Source organism: Macrotis lagotis, chromosome 6 (genome assembly GCF_037893015.1).
Source record: "Macrotis lagotis isolate mMagLag1 chromosome 6, bilby.v1.9.chrom.fasta, whole genome shotgun sequence".
Lineage (NCBI taxonomy): Eukaryota > Metazoa > Chordata > Mammalia > Peramelemorphia > Peramelidae > Macrotis > Macrotis lagotis.
The window spans coordinates 58,719,308-58,741,075 of record NC_133663.1 but is presented as its reverse complement, the minus strand read 5'-3'; the positions used below and the strand labels follow the sequence as shown (position 1 = coordinate 58,741,075).

The following is a 21,768-nucleotide window of genomic DNA, read 5'->3' as shown; positions in this document are numbered from 1 at the left end:
AGAATACAAATATATTTCATCCCTAAACAATTCTCATAATCCCTAAATGAAAAAAATCTAGAAAAGTTGATAGAGATATACAGTAGGACAGCATTATTAAAATCCGCATAAGCAATGAACAATAATATAATTAATTAAAACTAATTCCTTAGCAGAGATGGGTCTTTATGCTAAGAATATATACTAATTTTAAATAAATATGAAAGTATCTAAAATATAACATTACTATTCAAGTTATACACATACATGCTTTCTTTATGAATTTTCTATGTTGTATAGGAAAACATATCCTGTTTAACTATTTGCCAATTCTGTGAATTTCTTTTTTTTTATTTTAAAGATTATTTAGAGTTTTATAATTTTTCCCCTAATCTTACTTCCCTCTCCTCGCCCCCCACAGAAGGCAATTTCCCCATCTTTACATTGTTTCCATGGTATACATTGATCCAAACTGAATGTGATGAGAGAGAAATCATATCCTTAAGGAAGAAACATAAAGTATAAGAGATAACAAGATCAGACAATAAGATATCAGTTTTTTTCCTAAATTAAAGGTAATAGTCTTTGGTCTTTGTTCAAACTCCACAGTTTTTTCTCTGGATACAGATAGTATTCTCCATTGCAGACAGCCATGAATTGTCCCTGATTGTTGCGCTGATGGAACAAGCAAGTCCATCAAGGTTAATCATCACCCCCATGTTGCTGTTAGGGTGTACCAGTTCTGTGAATTTCTGCAGACCAACCTTCCATGTCTTGCTTTCCTCATCTTTCTGTTCCCTCAAGGTTCTGTCTAGGTGCAGTTTTGTTCAGCCTTCCCCAGTCTACCACAGTCAAAAGCATTTGCATGTATTTAAGTTTCTTAGAGAACTTTATCTAAATCTTCTCTATTCCTATAAAATTTCATTTTGTATGATATTTAAGTTTGTGGCCTATCTTACCCATCATCCATGCCCTCCTTAACCCAATAGATGATAGTTTCCTAGAGGGAATTTTTTTTTATTTTTCATCTTTAAATGTGTCAAACCTAGTATTCTGGCAAATACTAATAAACAAATAAATAAATAAATAAACAAGTAAACAAACAAACAAATAAATAAAAATAAATATCTATTGAATTTAATGGATTTCATCTTTTGATGGGACTCAAATCAGCATTCATTAAGGGCTTATTAATATGTTAGGCATCATGTTAAACTCTGGGAATACAAAGAACGGCAAAAACAGAATGCCTGTCCTCAATGAGCTCATATTTAATAGGGACGAAACATACAAACAATTCCAAACATCCAAGATATATAAGAATAGATGGAAGGTAATCCCAGAGCAAGACTAGCAGTTAGATATTTGTAAATACATGGGTATACCAGGCATGAGGATTAGAGAATTTAATATGAAATGTAATACTTATAACTAGAAGAGATATCATTTTTAAGACATTTAATTTGTTTGCTAGTGATTTTAGAACAAGAAACTATTATCATAAACAAAAGTTTCCATGTCTGAGCTGTTCTCAGGAAACAAATAGACATTATGATGCTAATTTACCTGGAGGACCAGGGGGGCCAGGTTTCCCAGGAGGTCCTTGCAAACCTTTATCTCCAGGTGGCCCAGGAAATCCAGGTGGGCCTATAGGTCCAGGGCTCCCCATTGGTCCTACAAGGAATGTGACAATCAGCAAATCCAAACAAGATAAATAAAATAAATATCAACTTTAATTACTAAAAATCAATCTACAAATCTAACATAAGTTTCTTCTAGGGGAAGAGACGACTAGATTTTCCGATGAAATTAGTTGGATTCTCTGAGTGATGGAGAGACTGCAATAAATCAGAAGGACAAAGGATGATTTAGTCACCAAGACAGAATAAATTGAAAGAACAAGCCAGGGATATTCAAATAGGAGAAAAGGGAAATAATAAAGAATGTGGGGACAACTAGAATGAGAATGTGTTTGTGGACTGATGATCACAGAAAACATTGTGGGATTTTATAGGCAATAGTGCTCTGAGAAATCTGTCATCAAGGCTACTGCCAATTGACTTCAAGAAGCTGCTCTTATGTGATGATCTTAAACCAATTTAAAAATTTAGCAAAAATATGATATATTTACAAAAATATCAAGAAAAGTTGATAGAGATAAAGGATGGGACAATAAAATATGACACCTAACGTTCAAATTGTATAATGTAAAGCATAGCAAGATAAAAATTGTTATTATAGGAATTCTGCATAAATGATGGGAATTCTAGATTACCATTTTATTAATACAGAGTTATCCAACTCAGAGTACCTGGTGGTACTATTTTTTGATGGACTATATCAATCAGTTGCAGATTCTAAATCCTAAAGATTCTACTGCTATGATAATACTGCCTTTCTTCTTTTGCTCTGTATTATGGCTATTTGCTGTGGATAGAGTGTTGAGCCTTGAGTCAGGAAGACCTTATTTTAAATCTGGTCTCAGACATTTACTAGCTGGGAGATCCTAGACAGGTTACTTAACCCTGTTTGCCTCATCTGTAAAATGAACTAGAGAAGGAAATGGCAAATCACTCCAATATCATTGCCAAGAAAACTCCAAATGGGGTCACAGAGAGTCTGACATCACTAAAAATATTCAACAGTAACAAAAATGGTTGTTTGAGTGTTTTTTTCTTAATCTTTCTTACTTAAAACCAAGCATTTCATAAGCAGTAATCATGACTAACTCATCTCTGTATCCATTTCAATATATTAATTATATAAAGTCTTCCACTGAATATTAAATTATATTGATTTAATTGAATTCAATGAGTTTAATACCTCATTTCTTTTTCTCAAAAAGTAAATCAATAAAGAAAAGAAAAAATATTTTCCCTGAATTTTTACAGTGTTTTATACTTGATTCAGTTTTCAAATTTAATCATTTATAGAATTATGAATACTTTTTCAATGATATGCTGGTTTCTTTGATTTCTATATTAAAGAGATTTTTCACACACAAAAAAGCAACTATGGGCTGATTATATAGCAAGAGCTGAAGAGTGACTGATGTACAACTCACAAATTCCATGGAACCCACACAGTGTAAAAAAATATGAAGAGGGCCCTTAGTGCATATGTAAATGAGGAAGAATTAATATGTTTTCCTTTGGAGAGAATATTCACATCAATGTGATTCCAATACATTGGAGTATTAAAATCAATTATTTCTAATGATTTCATATTTTCCCCAACATACTGATGTTTACTAGTAATTCTGGGATACTGTAAATAGTCAAAATGTGATTTGAGCCAACTTTAACCAGCATATTAAACTCCCTAGAATACTCAAAAATTCTGATGAACTTAATTTACTTCTGTAAACCATATTAATTCTTTCCCTATTAAAGTAGTATTCAGCACCTTGGGACCTCAGACTAAGAGTCCAAAGATCTGATTTTAGTACCGGTTCTAGATTAATTAGCTATATGATTTGGATAACTTGTTTAGCTTCTCTAAGTTCTCGTCTTTGTAATATGATACTACATGATTTATGAGGGTCATTTCAATTTTTAAAATATGAGAAATCTAATAATGTAATGAAACATGGAGTTTCTAAAATATTAAAAGTGAAGTAATCAATAAATAAAATAAATATAGCTTTAAATGATGAGGGGAAAATAATCCAATCTTTTTTTCAGTCATGTCCAACTCTTTCTAAGCCCATTTTAGGCTTTCTTGGCAAAGATACTGGAGTAGTTTTTCATTTCCTTCTCCAGTTTCTTGATAGACGAGGAAACTGAGGCAAACAGGATTAAGTGGTTTTGTGTGTGTGTGTGTGTGTATATATATATATATATATATATATATATATATATATACATATATATGAATTATAATGTCTGGGACCAATTCTGAACCCAGAAAAATGACTTCCTGTCTCTAGGACTCCCTCTCTATCCACTGTACTACCTAGTTGTAGCCAAATAAGCCTACTGCATGATGTTTGTTTTTTTTTAAATAAAGCAAATGGAAGTAGTTTTAAGGGCACAAATTGGTTATTAAACATCTACTTTTCCTCCATGCTTGGTTCTGCCAACTTATAATACAATAAATTCAATACTTTCTCAGAATTCTTACGATTAATTCCTATATACAAATAAATACTTGAAGCCCAAGCTAGGGAACTAAAAAAGAATAAAGTTTTGGGATTTGGGGATTTCATTGACACAAAAAATCCTGGTGAGGAAACTCCATATACTAATATGAGTTGGCTCTTGCTCTGTGATTTAAAGATCTAGAGAATTGTTAAGATGAAATTTAATGGCATTTTAGAAAGAATAATGTTTATTCATACCTTTCTGGCCATCTTTTCCTTTACATCCTGGAAAGCCTTTGGTTCCTGGAGGTCCTGGTGCACCTGGTGGTCCAGGTGGACCTGGTTGACCATGGTCACCTGGATCTCCTTTCAGGTGATCAATATGGCATGGAGGACCTGGTGGTCCAGGTGAACCTGACCAGGGAGAGTAAGCAAAATGTTCTTTGAACCAACTATAAAACAACATTTTAAACAGCATCTTAAGGAAATTAATTTGATGAACTTTGAACAACAAGAAGAAGAAATTAGTGGGCAAAGTCCATTTATTGGTAATGACAGAGAGACTTTCCTCATTGCTGTGACTGAAAAATAATTGAGAATTTTTTTTTTATTTTAAGGTAACACAAATCTAATCAAAAGCTCACACTCTTTAATTTTAGAATAAACATTCTTTGAATTTGGTTTGGATTGGGATTTCATTGTCCTACAATATATACAAATATACTATATATGTATATATATATATATATATATATATATATATGTATTCAAAAGTTACTGAGAATGAATGTCCAATCCTTATTTTTTATTCAAATCTAAAAACATATACCAGAGTTTGGAAATTTGAACCCAAATTCTATTCCTGATTGGCAACTGACAGACATAAACAAATTAATTCTTCTCTTTGTAATTTAATTTTTCACATTGTGAAATATAAAGAATAAAATTTGATTGTTTCATTTCTTAAGCACATCGAGAAGGGAAAAGTTTCAGAAGAACTTGGAAGACTTATATGAACTGATACAAAGTGAAGTGAGAACCAGATTACTACTTAGTCTTGCAAAATTGCTTGGAACACAAAGAAGTTAAGTAACTTATAAATATGGAGACAGAGGCTTGTGGAATGATACAAAGAGCACTGAGATTTGATATAAGGAGAATTAGATTCTATTTTGGCTAATTAAGCAGAAGACCTGAGCTCAAATTTGCCTCAGATACTCGATGTATGATTCTTTCCCAACCCTTCTTAATTCTAGCACCTATCCTGCTATTTATTTCTCATTTGCCCTGTATATAGCTTACTTTGTATATATTTGTTTGCATGATCTCCTCAATTAGAATGAAGGTTCCTTAAGGGCAGGGATTATCCTTTGTCTCCTTTCGTATGCCACTCCCCACTGATTAGGACAGTGCCTGACATGTAATAGGCATTTAGTAAATCAATTGCTTGATTGATCCCGAGCAGGTCTTGTAACCTTCATCTGCTTAGGTTTTCCCATCTCTAAAACAGGGATAATAATAGTACTTTTCTCCCAGGATTGTTATGAGAATAAAATGATAGAATGTCTGCAAAGTATATTGTACACCTTAAAGCTATTATTTATTATTATTATTATTATCATCATCATCATTATTAGAGGCAGCTGGGTGGTTCAGTAGATGGAGCATTGGGCTTGGAATCAAGAAGGCCTAAGTTCAACTCTGAACTCAAACACTTAATTAATAGTGTGACTCTAGGCAAGTCACTTAACAGCTTGCCTTGGTTTCTTCATCAGTCAAATGAGTTGCAGAATGAAATGACAAACCAATCCAAAATCTTTGCCAAAAAATCCCAAATGGGGATCACAAAAAGTTGGACTCAACTGAAACAACTGACAACAATTTAAAAAATTATCTAATTTACCATAAAAAAAACAATCTGGGGAGGGGGAACTCTCAGGGTTGGGAGTCAGAACATAAAACATTTGCTATTTACACTCATTCTAAGTCATCAGAACCTAAACTATGAGTCACAGAAGCTTGGACTAGGGGCTACTATTGGTCATTCAATGAAGATCAGTGATTTGGATAAGATTACATAGCATCAGAGGGCCCTTCTAGGCCTGTCTATTGTCCTAAGAGTAAGCAGATTGTGCGTAACAGAATCATAAAGACAGGAAGAAAACTGGAGATGGGCATGGTAGGAAAAGACTACTTGATCTTCTGACTCCCCCAATCCACCCTCTTCCTTTAGGTCCAAGACAGTGCTTCTACTTGAGGTGGGGGCCTTCAGACTTGGACTTCTAGGCAATTCTGGGGATTTACATGCACCTTTTGGATGAAAAGTCACTTGCTGAAAGAGTTCTGTTTCATTCCCTCCTTTCAAAAAATGTAAGGTTGTCATATTGTAAACTAAGTGTCAGAGATGGGGAAATCAGCTGCAGTTAATGGGGGAAGGGGGATACCATGTATACATTCTCCCAAATTTTTTAAGTGGGAGGTCAAAACTTTTCAAAGATCATACTTGGTCAGTAAATTCGTATCATAAGTTTCTGCCACCAGAACTATAATTCTGTACTTGCAGGTATTCTTCCCAGCATTAGAAAATGATTATTATTCACACATTTAAGAAAATTAATAGACTAGTTTATTATTAATGTTGGAGCCCACAATTCTGATGATACCTGTTGGTCCATCGGGGCCAGGGGGACCTTTATCTCCCTGAGGACCAGGGGGAAGAATTCCATCTTCTGGAGTTTTTCCCATAGGACCAGGTAGTCCAGGCAATCCTGGTCTCCCTAAGGAAGTAGATTTTATGTTAATATAGTAAAATGCTAACCCATGAGAATGTCAGGCATTTTGGAAGAGAGAGAGAGAGACAGAAACAGAGATGATATGGAGATATGAACAGAGGTGGGGGAGAAGAGAAACAAAGAGGGGGAAAAGAAGGAGAGAAGGAAAAAGTGAGACTGAGAAAGTTGGGGAGAGATGAAAGCAGAGACAGAGATAGAGGAGAGAGATAGAAACAAAGAAAAACTGAGAGAAGAGAGGAGAGAGGAGGGGAAGGGGAGGGGTAGAGAGAGTAAGAGATAGACAGAGACAGACATAGGGAAATAGAGTCAGAGAGACAGAGATAGATAAAATCAGAGAGAGAGAGAGAGAGAGAGAGAGAGAGAGAGAGAGAGAGAGAGAATAAATTCAGAATCTTACCTGGAGGACCTAGGGGACCCCTGTCTCCAGCAAGACCTGGACAAGAAGCTCCAGGTCTGCCAGGTTCCCCTTTCTTCCCTTTTGGTCCGGGCAGTCCCATTTGGCCTGGTGGACCTACTTCATGTGAGCCTTTATACAGAAACAAAACAAAACAAAATGGCATGAACAGAGTATCATAGTTTCTTTTTTAAAAAAAGAGATTTTTTTCTCCCTGGTATCCTAATTTGTTGTGCCTATGATAATTAGAAAGTCAAATTGTAGTCTAATACATATATAAGCATATGTATCTGAGTGTGAAGAGACACAGGGAAAAAGAGACAGAAGAAGAGAAAAAAGACAGGAGGGAAGAGAGAAGGAGGAAGGGAGAGAAAGAGAGACAAAAAGAAACAGAAGGAGAGAGAGAGAGAGAGAGAGAGAGAGAGAGATAAAACAGGCAAAATTATTGACATGCCTGGAGAATCAACAGCCAGATTTTTAATAAGCTCCATTAGTTCTTTATAATCTCCAAGACATTGGTCTACTAATGGTCATTCAGCTCTCCTGTTTGACAGTTAAAATTCCTCACACCTTGGCTCCCACCTTGCTTTAATTAACTTACCATCTATGGCCTACTCTGTGATCTACGTCAAGATAAGCCTTCTTGCTGCTCATCATATAGGGTTCCACGGCTTCTGGACCTTTGAATTTACACTGACTCTCTCCCATTCCTGGAAAGCTCTCCCTTCTCACTACCATCCTTCAGAATTGCTTGCTTCCCTCAAGCCTCAGCTAAAAGGATGCCTTCTCTAGGAGGCCATTCCTGGTGTCTCCAGCTGGTAGTATCTCCTCCCCCAAATCATCTTATATCTCTTTTGTCTATATCTTGACCAGTGTTGTGAGGATAAAGTATGATAAAATTTGTAAAACATTTAGGCTAGTGCTTGATACATAGTTGGCAATTTTATCAATTATTGTCATCATCATCATCATCTCCTTGTCATCATTCTCATCATTACTTATGCATTGCTCCCTCAAACTGGACTTTTAAGCTCTTTAAGAAAAACGACTTTCACTTTCATCCTTGTCTTTCCAGGGTCTAGTATTCAGTAGTCATTTAATAAGTGCTTGTTGATTGACTGCTTCTCAGTTCAACCTCTCAGGCTCTTGTTCCTCATTATGGACCTGGATGGGACTTGTGCTTTCACAGGTAGAGAAGTCTCCTGGTGAGAAAGTTCCATCTCCTGATGGAGTCCAGCCCATTGTCTACAACTTTAGTCTTAGAGAGTTGTCTGGGATAACGAAAAATTGAGAGATTTGCCCAGGGTCATGTGACCAGTTAGTACGTGTTAGAAGGAGGGCCTGTACTGTTGCATCTCCCTATTCAATATATATTATTATACCTATGTATTGTGAAAACAGAGAAGTAAAATTTTTTAAATTGGTGAGGGCAAAAATTTCCTTTAGGGGAACCTCAACAGACTAGTAAGAAAATTATTTTTTTTCCAGAAGGACATGAATTTTATCAAATAACAAGAGAGAGTTGTATATGTTTGTACACATGGTAAGGGCCAAGAGTGAATAACAGAATCACATTTGGCACCAGCATGATGGTCTCACTTTTAGGAGTGATCAGATCTCTAAAATTGGTTCTGGCAATCCTGACTTGCTTGATTTTATCTCCTTCCTTCCTTCCTTCCTTCCTTCCTTCCTTCCTTCCTTCCTTCCTTCCTTTCTTTCTTTTTTCTTTCCTTTCCTTTCCTCTTCCTTTCTCTCTCTTTCTCTTTTTCTTTCTCCCTTTCTTATTTCCTTTCCTTTCTTTTTTCTTTTTCTTTTTTCTTCTCTTTCTTTTTTCCTTGTTTCTCTTTCTCTCTTTCTTTTTTTATGAAAAACATCTTTCCATTAATCAAAAGCAGAGTTCTGGAATAATGGAAAAAGTTGAAACAAAGATACTTGAGGTGAGTTTTGTAACAGTATTCATAGACACGTAAGTGTGTGTATGTGTGTGTGAGAGACAGACAGACAGAGACAGAGGAGAGAGAGAGAGAGAGAGAGAGACAGAGAGAGAGAGAGACAGAGAGACAGAGAATCAGAGAGACGACAACAGAGAGAGACAGAGTCAGAGACAAAGACAGAGACAGAGACAGACAAGACAGAGAGAATATTAAAGTACAGAAAGTACAGGTTTACCAGCCATCATTTGTTGCCACTACTTGGGATGGGGAGGAAAAGATTGCAAAGACTCTAAGTGGATGCACATATCTTAAAAGAACTACTTCATTTCAAGGCAAAACAAAACAAAACAAAACAATACAACCTCCCCAACTCCTATTTATCTGTTTTTCATGAAATTTTGAAATCTGGTTTTATTTAAATAATTTTATACTGAGCAGCTGGGGTAGGAAATAAATCTCAAAAAGGTACTAATAACATACAGCTTCAAGTTGGACTGAACTTTTCCAAATTCATAGCTAATGAGTGTTTTTTTAATACTCCCTCATGCAGGTCATTTGCAATATCCCCCTATAATTATTTCTGGCACAATCAAATGATTAACTTAAGCCATTATGTTATTTAGTCTAATGATGAACAGTTTCATTTGTCTTTGTGTCCTTATAGCTAGCATAATGCCTTGCCTATAATTGTTACTTAATATAGACTCACTGTATTAAATTTAATATACATCAAATACAGGGCATTGTTCTATATTGCTCATAATTATGGATTGTTGTTTTTTTCTTACCTGAACTACCCTTTGATCCTTTCTGACCCTTGAGTCCAGGCAAGCCATTCAATCCTGGAAGTCCTGAGGAACCTTCAAAGCAGAAGAATCTTTGTTAAGAGTAAATAATTAGGTACTAGTGAATGATAACTAAACAAGCACAATTTACAAAAACATACCCAGTTAGGTCAACAATCTTAACATTACCCCCAAAGGGCTAGGGTTATACCTATTATTCTTTGAGGTCTGAGTCAATGAGTATTTTGATTTAACACAGCTTGAAGTTCATCTGGCCCTTTGAAACCTCTAACTAGATATCCTCAAATGCAACGCCCCAAGCAGATCTCAATATTTTTTCCCTGCAACCTATCAATCTTTTGAATTTCTGTATTTCTGGATGGATGCCACTGTCTTTCTAGTCACCCCAGGTTCCAAACCTTGGAGTCATTCAATACATCTCTTTCTATCAGTTCCCATATCCAAATCAGTCGCCAACACTTGTCGATTCTGCCTGCAAAGGATCTCTCATATCTACTCTTTTCTTCATGACTCAGCCACTGCCCTTATTCAGGCTTCTTGGCACTCTCCTCATGAATTGCAATGGCCTTCAAATTAGTCGCTTTGCCTCATCTCACCCCATTCCAATTCATCCTTCACACAGCTGACAAAGTAATAATATTAAATCACAGTTCTGACCATGTCCCTCCCTTTATCAGTAGCTTTCTAGTAATTTATTATTGCTATGATAAAACACATACTTCATCTACTTGTCTTTTAAAGCCTTTCACAGCCTGGTTTTAATCTACCTTTCCAAGTTTATTTTGCATTCTTCTCCTTCAAAAACTTTGTGGTTCAGTCATACTGATCTTTCGGCTGTTCCTCACACACTACATTTTACCTCCTGTCTCTGGATGCTTGTACAAACCATACTCCAAGTTTGAGATGCATTTTTCCCTTACCTTTGCTTCCAAGAATCCTTAGTTTCTTCCAAAGTTTAGCTCATGGGGCAGCTAGGTGGCACAGTGGATAGAGTACTAGCCCTGGAGTCAGGAGGACCTGAGTTCAAATCCAGCCTCAGACACTTAATAATTGCCTAGCTGTATGACCTTGGGCAAGTCACTTCAAAACCCCATTACCATAACTAAAAATGAACAGAGGTTAGCTCAGAAGTTGCCTCTTCGGGGTAGCTAGGTGGCATAGTGGATAAAGCACCGGCCCTGAAGTCAGGAGGACCTGAGTTCAAATGCGGCCTCAGACACTTAGTAATTACCTAGCTGTGTGGCCTTGGGCAAGCCACTTAACCACATTGCCTTGCAAAAACCTTAAAAAAAAAAGAACTTGCCTCTTCCATAAGGTCTTCTTTGCTTTCCCAGATACTATTGTCTCCTTACTAGAATTTCATATATTCGATATGTATGAGTGTGTGTGTGTGAGTGTGTGCAGCACTACATTAAACACATATTGTCTTCCCCAAAAGAATGTCAACAATCTTTCTAACAAATCAGTCAACAAACATTTATTAAACACTACTATGTTAGTCACTTGAATATGTATACATATAATGAAACAATGCCTACTCACAGATCTTCCTGCTTCTTCATATTGGGGGAGACAAGTATACATAGAAAGTAGTAAAGTGAATAAATACAAATAAGAACAGAGTATTTGCGTACAAGGTATTTTGGACAGGTGGATCAGGAAAGACTTCATACAGAAGATGGTGCTTAAGCTGCATCATAAAGAAAGAGAGGGAATTCTATAAGGTAGAGGAAAGGATGGAGCATATCCCAGTCATGTGAGATGGTCATTCCTAAGATACTGAGATGGAGGGTCATGTGCAAGGAAAAAAGAAAAGACACAATTCCGGAGGAGTCATGGACAGAGAATTTGGGCAAAATTGAGAAGAGTTTTTCCTGTTATCTTAGAATAGACCACTGTGATTGAATGTGGGAAGTCAAATGGTCAGATCTGAATCTAAGAAAAATTGTTTTCGTGACAGTAGAAGATAGATTGGAGTAGGGAGAGAGTTGAGGCAGGGAGGCTAGTTTCAAGGCTGTGGCAATAATCTAGGCAAGAGGTGACAAGTGACTGACTTAAGGTGGGAGTGAAAAGGAAGGATCAAATAGATACAAATGAGATATTGTGGAAGTAGAAATAGAAATGTCAGGTATTGTGAGACCGGATATGTGGGATGGTATAGAGGAATGATTCAAAGATAATAATACCAAGAGAAGACATGCCTTTGACAGAAACAATACATTTTTGAATTGTACATAGTTGAAAAACAACCAAATAGGGTTATATTGGGGTAGTTAATGAACTTAATTTTGGACATGATGAGTTTGTCTCCTAGGACATCCCATTTGAAATGTCCAATAAGGTGATTTGGAATTGAATTTCAAGGTAAGAAATGGTCCTAGAAAAATAAATCTCTAAGATATTTGCACAAAGCTGATAGTCCTTAGGAACTGATGAAGTTTACAGAGAGACAGAGAGAGAGAGAGAGAGAGAGAGAGAGAGAGAGAGAGAGAGAGAGAGAGAGAGAGAGAGAGTGAGTTTACAGGGAAAAGAACTACCCCCCCAGTCATCAATAAGGCATGATAGGGGGGCAGCTAGGTGGTGCAGTAGATAGAGCACCAACCCTGGAGTCAGGAGTACCTCAGTTCAAATCTGACCTCAGATGCTTAATTGCCTAGCTATATGACCTTAGGCAAGTCACTTAACCCCATTGCCTTAAATAAGTAAAATTTTTAAAAATACCTAAATAAGGCATGATGATGAGCATGCAAAGGAGACATAGAAGAAACAGATATATCCAGTGGAGATCCAGAAGAGAATTGTCTCATTGAAACTGAGAGAGGAAAGGTATCTAGGACAAGAGGAGAAAACAACAGTGTCAAATGTAGCAGATTGGTTAAAAAAAAGGATAAGGATTGAGAAAAATACCATCACACCTTGCAATTAAAAGATTACTGATAATTTTGTTGTGGTGGTGAGATCTGAATTCTTTGTTGATTAGTGAGATCTGAATTCTTATTCAAAAGAGTAAAGAATTAAAGAAAGAAAAAGTAGTGAAGCAGCATGTATAAACATGCTTTTTGAAGGAGTGTATTTCAGAAAGAAGAGACAAAAGTTTTAGGAAATAGTAGATTCTTGCAAAGGTCTTCTAATTTTTAAAGAATGGGTGAGAGAAGGAAACGGTGAGAGGCTGAATATTTATTGGAGGGTTTTTTGGCAATCTTTTAGAGAACACAAGAGTGAATAGAATCAGCAATACATGGAGGGAAGTTGACTTTGACAAGAAGAAGGGGTTCATTATTGCTGGGGACCTGGGGAAGGTAGGTGAGGTTGAGAATTATTAAGGGGTTTTAAGATAAAGAGAATGAGAAAAAAATGAAGTTCATGTCTAATGACCTCTGTTTTATCAGAAAAATAGCTCAGGTCTTGACTGACACCACCTCTACCAGTCTTCTCTCTCCTCTGATTGGAACAGGGCAAGGTGAAGGACCAAAATCTTTCTAATGCCTTCCTTTCAGAGGACAAAAACTGGTCTCTCAGATCTCTCCATACTGTATCTGCTCTATCTGGTTTCAACTATATGGAATAAGCTCTCTTTCCACCAGTAACTCTGATTTTCCCTTGTTTTCCTACCTCCTTTTGTGTATTGTATCTCACTATTAGATTGTAAGTGTCCTGAGGGCAGGAATACCTTCTTTTCATTAATTATATCAGTAAGCACTTAAAACAAAATCAGGCCCATGTTGTTGCTGAGTTATTGTCAGTCATATCTGTGACTCCATTTGAAGTAATCTTGGCAAACATATTGGAACAGGTTGACATTTCCTTCTCTAGCTAATTTTTCAGAAGAAACTGAGGTAAATAGGGTTAAGTGACATGCCCAGGGTCACATAGCCAGTAGTATCTGAAGTCAAATTTGAACTCAGACTCTCCTGACTCCAGAGATATGTCTGGAAGATAGCAGATACTTATATTTATTGGATTATTGAATTGGATATATATGATTATTGTCCATTTATTAAAGCAGAACCTCCATGAACTTGCTATAGAGTACTGTTAACCCAATTCTCATTAAATTTATACCTGAAAACATAAAACTTTTTTCATTAAAAACATTCTATAACTCATCTTGGTCTTGAATTAGTCTAATTTAGCCCGGTTTTCCTAGAAACAACACTCTTTCTAGGGTCAGAAGGCCGAAATCCCACCTTTCACAGCTAACTGCCTGGGTGACTTTGGGCAAATTATTTAACCTCAATGGGACTTGGTTTCCTCATCTGTAAAATTGGAGGGTTGAACTAAATGGCCTATGAGGTCCTTTCCAGCTCTAAATCTATGATCCAGTCCTTATGGAAGTGGAATTTCTAATCAATATTTCTAATTCACCCATTCTTTAAGCCCTTTGATGGTACTCTTCTCTAATTTCAGATTTCCAGTCCTCATTCTTATTTATGAAATAGTTTAGAAAGTTGAACCAAAGGAACATGCAGACCTTCTTTATCTGCCAAACTTGGAAATTTATTGTCATTTTTCTAATATAATTATCCATTTTTCCCCTTTTGGAAAACGCATTGCTCTTTCAAAGTGTTTTGATCTTCCCTTTATCCACAAAGATTGATGGCTAGGTTTACTTGGCTTACTGGGGAATTTCTGGTCCCTTTGCCAGCAATCCATTGTAATATCAACACATCTAACTCTTGGATTGCCACAGTCTCAGACTCTGACCACAGTTGAACTGGCTGACCCATATTTGACCCACTGTTATCTATTTATATTGAACTGTTACATCTATATAGTGTTTGAACTGTTTTATTTTGTTAGGGATTTCTCTGTTTAAAAAAAAGCAACTGAGAACCCTATTAATCAGGTTAACTAAAGTCTGAAAGTTATTCATTTATAAAATACTCAGTAGGATCTAACTTGAGGAATAATTAGGTGACCCCAAAAAGCACTCACCTCAATAATAAGAAACTCCCCTGCTCACCTCTACTATCAGTCCCAGTGTTCTTGAGGTTCCCTGAACACAGGTCTTTGGGGAACCTACATGCCAATTCTCTCATGCTTATCAATGGATGCCAAATTTGAAGACAACCTCCATTTCAGACACAAAAACAGAAGCAGTCTATGCTAACCATTTGCCCATTTGTGGCATTCTTTCCATTGTGATTGTAGTTTGAAAAAAGCAACTTATTTCTAAACAAGTCTCTGTGGGGAAAAAATCCAGAAAAGGCAGATTACATCCCCAGGTCTTGGAGGCAGGATACTCCTGTCCTGATTTTGCCACAAGTCCATGGTTGTCTTAGCTATAGAGGTAGGTCTCTATTTCCTCATATATGAGGGAGCCAGACAAGAGCACCTTTAAAGACTCCTACTACTTGGGAAACTGATGCTAGATCTAAATAGGTTCACCAACAGAGTTTGTAGAGTACCTATTTTGTGTAAAGAATTGTATTAGGTCCAGAAAGAGCACAAAATGAAACACGTCCCAATTAATGCAAAACAGGAATTGCTCTCATGTATTTGAATTCCCATTATGCAAAGTCAAAATTGTATAAAAATTTGGAAACAGGTTTCATTCCAAGGGAACTCTGTAGTCTAAATGAGAGTAGCATGAGCACTTTAGGGGGAATCTCTTTTGGGGGCTACTTAGGACCTTGCTGGAATAATGATACCTGTCCTCAGGGAGGTTATAGTCTACTTGAAAATATTTACCTTAATAGAGAATTTTATTGTGACATGGAAATAGAAGATCTTTTATCTGGTCAATATATACATAGTACTATGTGTTTCCTGATGGGAAGACATATTAGGGCACTTTATGTTGAGCAGGATATTTTCTAGATTACTCTGAACAAAGAAACAGTCTGGCATGCTTCACTACATGCTTCACTGTCAGCCTGAACAGGGATTCTTATGCATTTCAGTATGACAGTCTACTGAAGTCTATGAATCCCTTCTCAGAATCATATTTTTTAAAGTATTTTAAAATGCTTAGAATTTCAAAATCCTAAAAAATAAAAATAATAAATAATAATAAAACACTTAAGATTTCCAAAATACTTAGGAATACAAAAGAAAACAATTAGATTGAAATTGGGTACCAAAATATTTTAAAAACAAGTTCCTTGGGGCAGCTAGGTGGCACAGTGTATAGCACACCCACCCTGGAGTCAGGAGGAACTCAGACACTTAATAATTACCTAGCTATGTGATCTTGGGCAAGTCACCTAACCCCATTTCCTTGCAATCCCCCCCCCCAAAAAAAAACAAGTTCCCAAAGCTCCAAGTGGAGAACCCTTGATCAACAGGAATTTGCCTCTGATTTTCTAATCTCCAAAGGTGAGTGGTTGGTAACTATGTTGTGATACTTTGTGTTTACCAAATATCTTTTTCTCCTATTAGGAATATATATAGCAGATACAGTCAATTAAAATTTTAAAAATTGTCCATTTTTACAACTGAAATTGAAATCTGAATGAACAAAACTATGACTCAAAATTTATATGGTTTGCTCTATTAGAAATCCAGTTCAGCTCCTAGATTATTCAAGTCAGTTCTCAGAGCTTGTTTGTAACATAGTTCTAATATCATAAATTTAGTTGCTCAGATAAAAATGTTTCTGCCAGAATGTACCTGATTTTTATATCATAGGGTGATGAACTACAACAATGGAGATTGTCTTATTGCAAGACACAAGAGACTTTCCAGTGGGAAAAATTTATTCCATTGCAGACAACCATTTGCTGTTGGTAGAGTGACAGTGTCCCTGCATGGCCAGAAGGCTATACTGCAATGCTTGCCTGGGTGTGTCTGTATCAGACTTCTTTCCATTGCTTCTCTCCTTCCTAAGTTCCATCATTTATGTCATCATGTCTTGGAGTGTTTGGGACAACAACTTTTTAGACTATTTTTCTTAGAGAAAATGAACCCAAGGCTATGGCAGTATCAATTGTTTTTTGCAATGTAATTGTGAGTGAATTAATTCAGGAGCAAAAATAGCTGCTCTGAATGCAATATCCATTTTTGTTCTTTATTTTGCTTTGGATTTTATATACGTGTGTGAGTGTGTGTGAGTATGTGTGTGTGTGTGTGTGTGTGTGTGTGTGTGTGTGTGTGTATTATGAAGAAGGCTTTATTTTTTTCTTTTTTATTGTTCTTTTGGATCGGGGAGGAAAGTGGGATGGAGAGAATAAATGCTTGTTAATGAGAAAAAATGATAAAAATTAAATTTAAAAAGAAAAAAATGAATGAGTCACCTCATCTAGCTACAGTAATACTGACATCTAGAAACATGGAATATTCTAAAATTATTCTGGTCATTCCTGGAATAAACTAAATATGATGACAAGGTCTCTGATCACTTAAAAGAAAACCCTAGCATATTAGGGAACAAGGAGGCAAAGTATTATAAAAATACTTCAGAAATTAATGATAGAAGTCAATTATAACCAGTCACTTCCCAACTTACCCTTTCAAACAAAGAGATATTACTTCAAAGGCAAACTGCATCAAGTATATGGAAGAAAGGAAGAAAGGAAATAAAGAAGGAAGTAAAGAAGGAATAATGGAGAGGAAAGGAGAGGAAAGAAAAGGAAGGAAGGAAGGAAGGAAGGAAGGAAGGAAGGAAGGAAGGAAGGAAGGAAGGAAGGAAGGAAGGAAGGAAGGAAGGAAAGAAGGAAGGAAGGAAGGAAGGAAGGAAGGAAGGAAGGAAGGAAGGAAGGAAGGAAGGAAGGAAGGAAGGAAGGAAAGAAGGAAGGTCTTTATTGAAAAGCTAGTTGTTATGAAATTGACCAAGCTTCACCTTAGATTTTTTTTCTTTTTTGCTTTAGAACCCACATGAAACAATCTCACCAACAAAAAGACTGGACTGCACATTTTAAAAATTCATTGATACTGAGAATAGAGAAGGGAAGGAACCTAGCTGAGACATTAGTGATGAAAATGTCTGGGAAAACATGAAAGAATGTAGTTCTGGGACCTCAGATCCACCCCACCCCCACATGCACACATACTCCCCAAGTTATCTAATAGTATACACATTACACAAGAGCAGTCTAGTCCAAGTTCCCAGAATAATGATTTCCATTTGTAGCAGCCAAAGTATGCAAAGGTAAGCCATGCTTTCTGAAGCATAATTATAAAGAAACTTTCAGAGGATTAAAAGAAGAGTCAAAAAAGTATGAGGGAAATGAATTCTGATAAGAATTTTTCAGTGGGTGAGAAGAATAATCCTAGAAGAGGGGACCCTCACACTTTCATAAAGAATTACTTCTCATGTCTCTAAATCTTGTGATCACTACACAGAGAGGTATTATTGACATTAAAACCTGGGAGTGATGGGAGAATTTTTTGGGGGGGGGGGGGAGAGAAAAGGTCTCCACCTTTCCCTATTTTCCCAACATGGGAATCCCAGAACCCTCAAAACAAAGCATGGGCACAAATTCAAAGATATATAGATAAAGTTCTGAGATCTATTGCTTAAGAAGTGAGAACACAAAGCTCAAATTTATTGTACACTCCTAGCAAAACCCTGCAACAAATAAGATATTTTAAAAACCCTTTCTCTATGTGATAAAGGTAGCTCAGAATAATGAACAAAGAGGTAGTCTTTAGTCACAAGACCCGGATTCAAGTCCTATCTTTGACTCCTGCCAGTCATGTGATTACAGGTAATTACCATAACTTCTTCATATCCTCAGCATGAATTACCAGCATTCTAGTCGCTTGCATCAGGGCATGGAGTTTCCATACCAGGAAATCCCATACCAATGAAATCCCATGGCTGTTTCCTTCTCTTCCCTCCCCAAATCTAGAGATCTGTGTTTTTATCTATGTACTCCCCATATTAATCTTCTGAACATGCAACACTAATCACACATCATTTCACTCCTCAAAAACCTCTGATGCATTCAAATATTTTCCACTAAGAAATGCCTGACCACCTTGGTCCAGTGCCACCTAAAGACCCTCTGTAGTTTTGGGGTTCCATTCAATATTGTTTTTAAAAAATCTGTTCAATAAGCTGCCTGGAATAATGCACCATTGTCAAAAAGCCCCTAATTCAAATTTTCTTCTTCTTACTACTTCCTCAACCATGACAATTTGTGTTTAGAATTGTATGAAACCTTATAAATTATCTAATCTGGTCCCTTCACCTTACAGATGAGGAAACTGAGGTCAAGTACAAACTCACACAAGTACCAGGTGGCACAGCTGGAATTCAAATTGGATTCTCCTGACTTAAAATCCATCAAACTGAGGTGTGCACCTGAAGTAAGTTATTGAAAGGTGATGATTTGTTGTCAGAGGGAATCATAGATCTGGAACTGACATATTTTTAGATATAGCAAAAGAAGAAAAGCATTTATTAAGCACCTACTGTACTATTCTAATTTTACAATTATTATCTCATTTGATCCTCACAATAATTCTTAGAGGCAGGTGCAGTTATTTTTTTTAACAGATTTTTACAGATTTTACAGATGAGGAAACCAAGGCAGATAGCATTTAGGTGATTTCCCCAGAGTCACACAGCTAAGTGACTCTCTGAGTCTACATTTGAATTCTGGTCTTCCTGACTTCAAGCTCAGCGTATATATTCTGTGTCACTTAGGCTGCATAAGGTAAATAAAGACAGAATTTAGAGGGTAGCAGTGATCATCAGTTTTATCAAAGACTCAAAGAGATGACCACAGCCTACCACCCAAAAGCTAGCAGCTCCCTTAAACATTAACTAGGGAAACAAAAGAATTCTTTAGACATTTAAAAGGAAATAAAAAGGAAATTAGACCTGAGCATATTCCAGGGGAATAGATGAATTTTATTCTGGGTATTCATTGTCAAGGCAGGTTCATCTCTGGAAGGAGTTATGCATGCGTGGGCAGATAGGAGGAGATAAGCAGACAGGAAATCATTTCCCCAATGCCTGGGTTTCCATGATTCTTTATCACTTACCTTTCATTCCCTTGGGTCCTGGTGGTCCTGGATCTCCTCTGACCCCTGGGGGCCCTGGGTCACCTGCTTCGCCTGGATAGCCTTTCAACCCAGGAATCCCTGGAGGACCTGATAATAAAAGAGGCATTTCTTTCAGAAATAGATGTTCCATAAGTAAAAGCATTAAATGCATATAAGGGTAATTTACTGATAACCAGAACTATTGCTAGCTAGCTCCAGAAGTTCATTTATTACTTTTTCCTATTTCTGTGAAGAATTTATAGCCATGACGGATGCTTTGGATAATTGTAGTTTTCACTCTAGGAGTCAACCTATGGGCCACTTGTATGGACCAGACCAGATCAAAATGTAATTGGAAAATATATGGCAAAATAAATAAAAATACAATAAAACATAGATAATATTGCATTTTAAAACTAAGTCAATATGCAACTTGAAGGGATCCATAATATGAATTAGTGGTCTCCATTCTATTTGAGCTTGATACCACTGGTTTTGTTTCATTTTTTTTATTATTTCCTCTGTCTTTGACTTGTCAAGAGGAAAATAAAGTCAAGTGAAATATATGAGTATCTCATCTGATATATATTCATGTGAAGATAGCATGTTGACTCTTACAGGGTGCTCTATATCATTATTGAATCCCTCCCCACAAACACACACACACACACACACACACACACACACACACACACACACACGGATCTTTTTGCATAAATAAATAGCCAAGTATGTTTTCAAGCTACCTGGAAATCCTGGTAGTCCTGGGGATCCAGGGGATCCTTCCCTTCCTGGTGGTCCACTAGACCCTGGAGGGCCTGGAAAACCTGGATCTCCTTGCTCGCCAAAATATCCTTAAAGAAAGATGAATTAGGCTGAGTGATTGTGTCACACCATTGAGTCTTCATACCATCCACGTTTATGACATTTTTGATAGTTATGACTCTTTTTTTTTAAGTATTGTGTTCAGCCCCTATCTGAAACATCACTATTATATTAACCCCAACAATTTTTTTTCAATTTTTTTCCAGCCTCTGTCGGAAAAATTTCTGACCATATCATTCCCTTACCAAGTATCTATAGATCTTGTCTATATCTATAGTTTGTCTCAATTTGATATTAAGCACCCTTCACTAGAGACTTGGTTCCAAGATAATGTACTTTGCATTTTATTACGCTCAGAAATGTCCTTTCAAAAGACGGGGTGATCTTTCCTTGTAACTATATAATGCTTATAGGAGAAGGCAAGTACTGAAAGGGGAACATCGTGGTAGTGGAAATGTATGGGTAGCAGCTAGTTGAGGAATCGGCATCATGATAGTCAGGGGAGGATTTCGAGGCCCTGGGTCCAGAACGCTATTGTAGGGAAGAAGTAAGCTTCCACATATCAGTGACCTGGGACAAAGTCCTGTATTCCTATCCCAGTCCAAGGAGAAACGTCGTGAAACTTCATAGAGATAAACATTAGAAACTGCAAATTGGGATCTTAGATGCAGGTCCAATGTCTGGCAGAATGGAAGGCAAGTCTCATACTCAGCGTGTGGGAAATATGAACTTCATCAAATATTACATGATTCTAGTACTATAAGCCTTTAGCCTCAGAATCATGGAATCCAGAAGGAATCTCAGCAACCATGAAGACCAAATCATACAAGAGAGAAAGCCCTCATAGCAGGAGTGATCATCCAGCCTCCAGCTTCTGTCTGAAGACCTCCAAGGAGGGACAACCCAGCACTGCTCCAAGTAATCTGTTCCATTTGGGTACAATGCTAATTGTTAGGGAGGTTTTACCAACATTTTATCTAAATTTACTTCTTTTCTATTGGTATTGCAGCTTTGATCTGCTCCC

General features: G+C 36.7%; 1 protein-coding gene across 3 annotated transcripts in view; it reads right to left on the bottom strand.

Moving 5' to 3' along the window:
* COL4A4 (collagen type IV alpha 4 chain) overlaps positions 1-21,768 on the bottom strand; it is a 150,182-nt gene that overhangs the window by 21,984 nt on the left and 106,430 nt on the right. For all 3 annotated transcript variants that reach the window (XM_074191244.1, XM_074191246.1, XM_074191245.1), the window contains 7 exons: positions 20,666-20,773; positions 19,920-20,027; positions 9,969-10,040; positions 7,250-7,378; positions 6,724-6,837; positions 4,319-4,474; positions 1,546-1,653 (listed from right to left, as the gene is read on the bottom strand). In XM_074191244.1, the coding sequence (XP_074047345.1) occupies positions 1,546-1,653; positions 4,319-4,474; positions 6,724-6,837; positions 7,250-7,378; positions 9,969-10,040; positions 19,920-20,027; positions 20,666-20,773 (795 nt within the window). The remainder of the gene's footprint in view (positions 1-1,545; positions 1,654-4,318; positions 4,475-6,723; positions 6,838-7,249; positions 7,379-9,968; positions 10,041-19,919; positions 20,028-20,665; positions 20,774-21,768) is intronic.